The sequence below is a fragment of the Balaenoptera ricei genome, chromosome 19, assembly GCF_028023285.1.
Source record: "Balaenoptera ricei isolate mBalRic1 chromosome 19, mBalRic1.hap2, whole genome shotgun sequence".
NCBI classification, from domain to species: Eukaryota; Metazoa; Chordata; class Mammalia; order Artiodactyla; family Balaenopteridae; genus Balaenoptera; species Balaenoptera ricei.
In genome coordinates, this window is record NC_082657.1 from 59334596 (window position 1) to 59344218 (window position 9623).

At 53.2% G+C, this 9623-nt stretch overlaps 1 protein-coding gene across 1 annotated transcript in view; it reads right to left on the reverse strand.

The window, feature by feature from the left end:
• The window catches only part of SLC38A8 (solute carrier family 38 member 8), a 34839-nt gene extending 26692 nt beyond the window's left edge, over window positions 1-8147 (reverse strand). The window contains exons 1-4 of the mRNA XM_059904756.1: window positions 8066-8147; window positions 7584-7759; window positions 7022-7212; window positions 2418-2616 (exon numbers count right to left, since the gene is read on the reverse strand). Coding sequence (XP_059760739.1) covers window positions 2418-2616; window positions 7022-7210 — 388 coding nt within the window. The 5' untranslated portion in view covers window positions 7211-7212; window positions 7584-7759; window positions 8066-8147. The remainder of the gene's footprint in view (window positions 1-2417; window positions 2617-7021; window positions 7213-7583; window positions 7760-8065) is intronic.
• Window positions 8148-9623: the final 1476 nt, after the last annotated feature.

The window sequence follows — 9623 nt, forward strand, 5'->3', positions numbered from 1 at the left end:
TGTGCTTGGTCTTGATGTGTGAATAGAATTTCCATTGCTAAAAATGTTGTACTGACAGCAATATTGGTTGAGGACAGGACAGAAGGAGAGGGAGAAATTCAAAGGGTATTGCAGTCTGATAATGGCATGACCAAAGACGTCAGGAAATAAAATTTACACATGGCTCCTTCCAGGAATGATAAGTAAGCAGGAATGGATATGTAGAGACAGAGGGGCCATACAAATATTTTGTCCAGTGGTTTATTTTGTTCAGTGGTTTTGGAGGTGCTGAATGCCGAATTAAAGCATAAGCAACACATTTTTGAAAGGCCTTTTTGTAATTCAGTTGTGTGTATCTCAATGACCACAATAAATAGAATCAAAAGCAATAGGTGACTAGGTTTTAATTTTTGGAAACTTTTCCCTCTATTTTAGGGAATTCCCTGCTGTAGAGACAACCTGAGAAAGAAGGTGAGAGAGTGAGAAAAATTAAGACATGAGTAATCTGGTAGCGCCTGAAACAAGAGTGGGTGCATTCCTAATGCTCCAAGTACTAGGGACCTTGACGATTATGTGTGACATTATCAGTTAATGTTTTCCCTTTTGAATTTTCGCATGAAATTTTTTGTGTTACATTTTCACTTCTTCGAACAGAGGTAACTTCCTCCACTTCCATCCTATTCTCTAGAGCTAAAACTATGGCCCTATGCTTCTGACTGGAGAAGAATGTCTATCTTTTACACCACTTTTATATGTTAAACAAATTGATTATTTCATATTCATTTTGTTCAAACAAAGCCCAAAGCTAATAGTAGGATTTAGATTAATTCTGAACTAATACCTCTTCAAAATCATTTGAAGTTAAAGTTTGATAAATATTTAGACATCTAGCTTTTCAGAACCCCCAAATATGGCCTAAGCGTATAATACCTATCCTTTGAGTTATCTTCATCAGTTATTTTTATAATCATTTTTATTGCTTTGTTTTGTACCTGCTGAAAGAGAATAAAAGTCATATTCAAAATGAAAAAAAAAAAACCCAAAAAACAAACAAAAAAAACAAGCAACCCAATCAAAAAATGGGCAGAAGACCTAAATAGACATTTCTCCAAAGAGGACATATGGATGGCCAAGAAGCACATGAAAAGCTGCTCAACATCACTAATTATTAGAGAAATGCAAATCAAAACTACAATGAGGTATCACCTCACACCAGTCAGAATGGGCATCATCAGAAAATCTACAAGCAAAAAATGCTGGAGACGGTGTTGAGAAAAGGGAACCCTCCTACACTGTTGGTGGGAATGTAAATTGATACAGCCACTATGGAGAACAGTATGAAGGTTCCTTAAAAAACTAAAAACAGAATTACCATATGACCCAGCAATCCCACTACTGGGCATATACCCACAGAAAACCATAATTCAAAAAGACACATGCACCCCAATGTTCATTGCAGCACTATTTACAATAGCCAGGTCATGGAAGCAACCTAAATGCCCATCGACAGACGAATGGATAAAGAAGATGTGGCACATATATACAATGGAGTATTACTCAGCCATAAAAAGGAACAAAATTGGGTCATATGTAGAGACGCGGATGGATCTAGAGACTGTCATACAGAATGAAGTAACTCAGAAAAACAAATATCGTATATTAACGCATGTATGTGGAACCTAGAAAAATGGTACAGATGAACCGGTTTGCAGGGCAGAAATAGAGACACAGATGTAGAGAACAAACGTATGGACACCAAGGGGGGAAGTGGTGGGGGGCGGGTGGTGGTGGTGGGATGCATTGGGAGGTTGGGATTGACATGTGTCCACTGATGTGTATAAAATGGATGACTAATAAGAACCTGCTGTATAAAAAAATTTTTAAAAAAAGAAACCAAAAAGGCAACTAGAAAACTCCCAAATAAGTGGAAATTGAATCACACAATTCTAAACATCCCATGAGTTAAATAAGAAATCATAGCAAAAATTAGCAAAGGATTGAACGGAATAAAAGTGAAATCAGAACATATCAAAATCGGTCAGGTGCAGCCAAAGAAGTGCTTAGAGGGAAATTGTTAGTGGGGGGACTATAGGCCAACGCGGCATGGGGCTGAGCGTCTTTGACGTCCCCAAATTCAAGGTGTTACTGATTCTCTCTCCCAGGGGTGTCCTTGCAGTTGGTGCCACCTCCCCGTCTGTAAAATGAGTCACCACTGGACACCCCAGCACAGCTCCCTCCAGCTCCTTGACTCTCACCACGGTGGTAATCACTAACCCTGCATCTCCCTTCGCCACGACGTTAGGAGCTGGGAGTGGTCTCGGCCTCCGCTGCTTGCCAAGGGCCCGAGCCCAATGTCCACATCCTGTTCATCCACCAGGAGCTCGGGAGACCTGAGCTCCACACCGGGGGTCGCCCCTAACTCCAGGGCAGGTACTTACACTTCTCCAGCTGGTCCCCGATCACCCTGAGGAAGGCCACGGAGATCATGAGCAGGTTGATGATGAAGCAGGCCTCGCACAGCTTCCTGATGGTGGGGCCACACAGCCCTCCGACCACGCCCTGGTAGGTGGCCTGGCCGCTGACGGAGGCAGCATAGCCCAGGATGACCAGCCCACTGATCAGGAAGACCAGGGAGACCTGCAGAACAGGACCATGGGGCCAGGCGTGCCCACAACCGCCCCCCAGGATGCTGATACCACTCCCTCTGGGTCTCACCTGCAGAGGCCACGGCTGCCTGCAGCCTAGGGCCTCTACCTGACAAGCCACCAGCCCCCTCCCTTGAAACCAGAGCTGCAAAGCAGGTGGATTCCAGAGGCCGCGCTGGCTCTACGTCTGTGAATCTGGGGTTCCCACCACTCCACACCAGTTGGACAAATGAGGTATCAGAAACCCAGAGTTTAAATTACTTTCCTAAGATCACATGCGTTGCAGGTGAAGAGCCGTAAAGCATGGTGGTTAGGAAGCAGGCATACTTGGGTTCAATTCCAACTCTGCCACTCACCTGCTCTGTGGCATGAGGCCCACCATCAACCTCTGTTTTCCCATCTGTGAAATGGGGATGATACCATCTACCTTACTGGAGGGTTGTGATGCATTTGCTTTAAACAAAGCACGTAACTCACTCAGCTCAGTGCCTGGCACGTGGTAACTGCTCAAGAAATGATGGTCATTCTTATTCTCCAGACTCCCTCTCCAGTGCTCTGTTGGAATTTTTTCCAACACTGAAATATTTTCAAACATCTAGGAAAGTTGGAAGAATTTTACAATGAACGCCATGCACCCACTACCTAGATTCTACTAGGAGCAGGTCACTTTGCTTATTTTATCACACCTCTACCATGCGTCCATGTGTCCATCTAAACTTGGGGGTACATTTCAAGGCAAGTTGTGGATACTAATTAGCATACTTCCCCCTAAAGATTTGGGCATGCATATCGCTAGAGCTTGTTATTTGTTTACAGTCCTTCTCCCTTGTAAGATAAAATTTACACACAGTGAAATGCACAAAGTCTTAAGTGTGTATCAGTATATCATTGGAAGGGGTATAACCAACGTACATGTGCAACCTAAACCCCTACCAAGACACAAAATGTTACCACGTCCCCGAAGTTCCCTCCTGTCCCTTCCCAGTCACTTTCTGTCCCCGTGCCCAGAAAAAAACCACTCTAATATTTTTCTGCTTTTATCCATTTTCTTATCGGGCTTTCCACTGAGTGGTAACTTTTGTGAGGGCCAGCCCTATCGGGCACATCGGTAAAATTTATTCCTATTTTTGCCAAGTGCTATTTCACTGTGTGGATAGAATCACAATTGGTTGATCCAGTCCCCTGTTGCCAGACATCTGGGCTGTTCTTCGTTTTGGGCTACTATGAAGGAAGAGCTGAGCATTCTAGAATAAGTCATTCTGAGGACCCACGTTTCCTTCTCCTGGACACACACCTAGGAGTGGAATTCCTGGGTGTCAGGGTAGATGTGTGCTCAAGTCTGGCAATTTCTTACAAACTGCTTTCCGAATCATCTGCGCCACTCGATAACCTCTCCCCCACGCCCCCCCCCCCCCCAGCCTCAACTGATGCATTTGAGACCCACTTGCCCCACGTAGTTAAATGTTTTTGAGCCTCTCCAGGATGGACGGCTACCTGTCCCTAAGCTGGACCTGGTCTCCACGGCCAAACTCCCCTCCCACATTTCTATGGAAGAGAACAATGCAGGAGCTGTGAGGTGCTCAGCCAAGAAGCCCGGGGAGAGCCAGCATGGCCGTCTTCAGACACAGTTCGTGCCCCTGAACAGCAGACTCGTTCTTACGCCAGCAGCCAAAACTAGGGCTGCTGAAGGGAACATCTAACTGGACCACCTGACAGAAACTTGGAAGTTCAGAGCCAGGAGGAACATGCACGCTCCCTCCAGCCCCTCGACCTCTGCCCGTGCCGGTTCCTCTGCCTGTAACACCACCACTCTGCCTCCACCACTGTCCCTCACCTGGGGAGCCCCTACTCTTCCCCCCTCCTCTCCAAGGTCACCTCCTCCAGGAAGCCTCCCCACACTTCACCCCCAAGGTGGGCTCAACCCTCCGTTTCTGGCAGAACCACATCTTTCGTGGGCCCACTTTTTTCCCCGTGGTGGGTCGAATCCCCCAAAAGGTTTGTCTACATCCCAATCTCCAGAACCTGTGAAAGGGACTTACTGGCAGCCATCTTTGCAGATGCAAATAATGAACATGTAATTAAATGAAAAAGGGTCTTTGCAGGTGAAATTAAGGATCTTGAGATGAGGTCATTCTGGATGAGCCAAGTGGGCCTTAAATCCAATGATAAGTGTCCTAATAAGAGACAGAAGACGAGGAGACACAGAGAAAGCCATGTGGCGATGGGGCAGAGATTGGAGTGACGTGGCCACAAGCCAAGGAATGCCTGGAGCCCCCAGGAGCTGGAGAGGCGGGAAGGACCCTGACGACACCTTGATTCAGACTTGCAGTCTCCAGGACTGGGAGAGAATACACTTCTGTTGTTTTACGCTGCCCAGGCTGTGGTCCTCAGGTCCAGGGGCCTGAGGCCACATACTCACAACTGAGTGTACAGCGTGAGGATCCCTGCCTCTCTCATCCACCAGATTCTAAGCTCCATGGACACTGGGATCGTGTCTTTTTTGCTTACCATTTAGCCCCAGAAAAGCACCCAGAACATAGCAGGTGCTTCGTAGGTATTTGGGGATGAAAGGAAGGGAAGGCGGGTTGGGGGTCAGGCTGAGCCTCTGCCAGTGAAGGTGCGTCTCTGCTAACACAGTGAGCTGTCCACGCAGGAGTGGCTGACCCTCAAGACAGTCCCCGAGCCTCTTAGCAGCCAGTCAGCAAAGAGCCCTTACAGCCCCTCGCCAGGCACGCCTCTCTTTGGAGCCGAGGAGGGTGCAGGTTCGTTAATTTCATTAACCCTCCAGTGCTCATGGGGCCATTAGAGACCTAAAAACCTCACACCACTGACCTCCCAGTGGCAGGGATGTTTAAACACTCCTCCCGTCCGAGGGGAGGCCTTGTAACTGGGGACAGGGCAGAAGTCTCACTGGCTAAGAGGAGGGGAGAGTCAGGAAATGCTGATTACCAGCCTGACTTCTTCCCTTGTCAGGAGTTTCCATTTATTCACAGTTGGGGTCCTCTCTCCTGAAGCCTGCCTGACTGCTCAAGATGGGATCTTTAGACCATGCTGTGCAAACAGCAAGCCACCCCAGCACCATCCATGTTACCCGGGAGCCTGTCAGAGATGCGCGATCTCAGGCCCACCCAAACCCGGGCTGTCAGCATCCGTACCCCCGAAAGGTGCCGGGAGACCCCGCACGGAGCTTGGGGAGCGGCGCGCCACGTCCCTGCCTCAGCCCTGCCTGGCTTCCTCGGACTGGTCCGTCTGTGCCTGACCACGGACCCCCACGCGGGCCCCATCCGCTCTGTCGCTGACCCTTTGTGGCTGGAGGTCGGGCTCCCTGTTCTGGAAGCGCGGCCTTTCTGCCGCACACATCCAAACACCGCTCTGTTGCCCGCCACGTGCACCTGGACAAGCTGGGGCTCAGCGCCGCCTTGGAGCGGGCTTCTCTGCCCCGCTCCCGCTCCCGCTCCCACAGATGTCATCCCACCGTCACGCTGCCCACCATCTGACACTGTCTCATTCGACTTCTTGAATCTTGTCCGAGCTCCCTGTTAGAACAAGCTTCACAAGGACGGAGACCACACTGTCTCAGACACCCGGCGCCAGACAGGCGCTCAGCCAGCATGGGGGCGGCACGGGCTACACCGGACGCTGAACAGGGCAGCATCTGGAAGCTTCCAGAAGGACAAGAGAGGCCCCGTGGGCCCACCAATGAGGCCATTATCAGCCAGCTGCCAGAAAAAAGCATTTGAGATGATGCCGGTCAAAGAGCTTACCACGAAATGCCTGATTCCTATCAGCCCAAGGAAAAGCCTGCTAATAACATGAAGCTGTGCTAATCAGCAGCTCTTTTCCGCTGAGGACGGTCAGGCCCTGGAACTTTCTGGGAAGGGAGAGAGTTCAGGCTCCACACGCAGCCAGCAGAACTGGCCAAACACCGCTGACACCGTGCAGGTTGGGGGCGTCACAGCGGCCTCAGTCCTGACCTGCCCACGGGATTTGGGCTTTCACTGTGGAGCCGAGACCGGGAGGCAAGATAAGTCAATCAGTGGCTCGGAGACAGCGCCTCCCCGGCTGAAAGGCCAGGTTCATTGGCTACAGGTGCCGCGCGCTCCACAGGGACCCGCCGCGCCTCTACCTCCCCCTCCCCCTCCCCCTCCCCCTCCACCCCGCCTGGCTGCGAGGCCCTCAGCCGCATAGAGGATGCTCTCGGCCCGGGCCTACAGGGGGATTCCCTTCTCCCTTCGTGAGCTGAGCGGGATGGAAAACCAAAAGCCACAGGAGTAATTTCGGAGACAGGCAGCTCTGCAAAAGCAATGCCCAGGGCTCTAGCTGGAAAAATAAACTTAAGCTCCTACCTGCCCCCAGAGAACCACCCCCCCGCCCCAAAATGCTCCCCAGGGGCTTACCAGCTCCACTAGGAAAGCGGGGGCCACCCCACCCGCCTTGTGGAAGGCCCATGGGAAGTTGAGCAGGCCGGCGCCCAGCGCGGACTTCAGGAGAATGAAGATAGCACCCAGTGAGGATAGACTGGGGCGGACGGCCGTGGGGACCGGCTTTTCCGAAAGGCCTCTGTCTCCTGGGGTCTGTCCCTCCATGGCTAGAAGCAGCAGAGGGGCAGAGAGACGGGGTGGTCCCGGCACCGTCTTCCCAGTTCACAGTAACCTTCTCCAGCTGGGATGCGTCTCTCCTCGATCCAGCCAGAGCCAAGACGTCTGTCTCAACCACCCCAGCCTCCGTACCCCTCTTCCTGAGCATCTGCTCCCCCTTTCCAAAGCGTTATGCAACCACCTGCCCCATAACTTCCAGTCCCCCCCCCAACTTCCAACCTTGTTTATGGGCACTCTTGCCCTCCCCCACCCCGTTTCTCTTCCAAATCCCCAGCTCCTTCCTCCCCATGGCTGTTCTCACCCACCCACCCGCCTCCAGGCCAACTTCCACAGCGAAGGGGCTCCAGCCCCTGGTCCTTACCACCAAGTCCAATCTTCAAGGCGACAGACAGTCCTGGGCCATCAGGGACGGGGACTCGGGCTCACTTCAGAGGACCCAGAGGGGTGGGAGGAAGGCTCTAGCTCCACCGGGGTGGGCAAATGAGTCATGAATTATGGGAGCCCTAGAGAGCACGTGCTGGGGTCACGTCCCCGAACCTAGGAGGACACGGGCAAGAGGTCAGGGCCATCCGTCCCAAGAACTTGTAGCTTCTGAGACTTCTGGCCTGAGCACGGGAGTCTTAAGACTGCCGGGGGAGGGGCCTTCCCGGCCGCCCCGAGGGTTAGAGGGAGCTCAGCTGGGAGAGATCAGGGAGGCTGCACCGATCTCACCATCTCCAACGCCTCCTCCCGGCATGCCTCCCAGGCCCCCACCCCCATCCGTCATCTGCTAGGGGCGCCGAGCCTAGTTTCCCATCTGCAGAAGGGGGTCCGTGTGCCCTCCTCGGGGAGCTGTAGACTCACGCATGCAAAGGCCCAGGCCGTCAGCAGGTACTTCCTGGCGAGGCTCCCCAGGCGAACAAGCACGTGAATCACCTGCGGTCTTGTTAACAGGCAGATGCTGATTCGTCCCACCTTGGGTGGAGCCGAGAGTCCACGTTTCTCACGAGCTCTGCGGAGGCGGGTGCTGCTGGTCCCCGGACCGCACTTTGAGTAGAGACCACCTCTCCGACCCGATACAGTCGGCTAGGATGGCAGAATCCTGGAAACGGTCCCAACCCGGAAAACGCAGCCCCGTGAAGGTCGGATCTTGAATTCAGAGGTGTTTATTCCTGGCGCCCAGGCTCAAATCCCCCCGAGAGCATGTTAAACCACAAAGTGTGGGATCCGTCACCAGCGTTTCTGACTCAGGGGGTCCGGGGCTCCTTCCTGAGAACTGCTGCTGTAAGTTAGACATGTTCAACGCCTCCCCCAATCAGTCCTTCTCCATCGAGATCAGCACCAAAGGCTTTGCTCGTGTGGTCTCAAGCCCCTGACCGTGCCACCTCCCTGCAGCGGCTCCGTTTATACTTTGCGGGCTCCCGGAGCTGGACGGCGTCGCGGGCCGCAGTTCTGCTGCAACCACGTTGAGCGGTGCTCACCGTGACCCAGGCCTTGCAGCAAGCGCTCCCCGCGTCCTCACTCTGAATCCCGAGGGCTGTCACCGCGGTCCGTAGAGCGCAGGGCTCCCGCGGGTGGGGCAAGAGGCTCAAAACGTGAGCGCTGGCCAGGGCCAGGGCCGGAAATCAGCCCCGAGTGTGTGTCATCTCAAAGCCAGCAGTGTCACGCTGGCTCCTGCACCCGCCCAGACCCTGATGGTGCCTGGATGGGAGCGGACGCGTAAGGGAGGGGATGAATGGGTGAGCAGACGGCAGGATGTGAGGGGCTGGGGTGCACCCCTCCGGAATTCACATGGCTCTCTCCCCCCACATCCACCCCGAGGCAGTGAGAAAGGAGATCAAGGGCCCTCAGAGCGGCCTGGCTTTGTACTCCTTAATCTCGGCTCTGGGCGCCCGGGGCACCCCCCTGTCCCGCCTGGGTCCCTCATTAGCTGCCCATTAACGTGCATGACTTAGAAATTGGCCACTGGGCTGTGAAATTCCACTCAATGGGGAAAACCTCTTAATTCTGAGGGGCTTTGATTTGCACTCTGCCCAGTCTCAGGGCTGTGTGACCTTTCCCGGGGAGGAGAGGTGCCCCTTGGGGCCCCATCTGTGTGGGTGGGCAGCCCTGGTGGCACACGGGGCTCAGCCCAGCACCCCACACACGGCCCCGCGTCGCCCCCCAGGGGAGCACCGTCAAGGGATGTTCCAGGGTCCCTCCTTTCCGCCTCCACAGAGTACTGGTCACCTGTCAGGTTGGGAACTTCAGGGAGAAAGTGACCTCAGCTCATCTCTGCAAACCTTTGTCTCACCCTTTAGAAAGTTCTGGAAGACAGACCGGGGCAGGGGTCGGGGGGTGGGGTGGTCTCAGCAACCAGAGTGCCTAGGACTGAGATCCAGACCTCACTGGGGTCCCCTGCGAAATGGTGGTAACAGCCCCT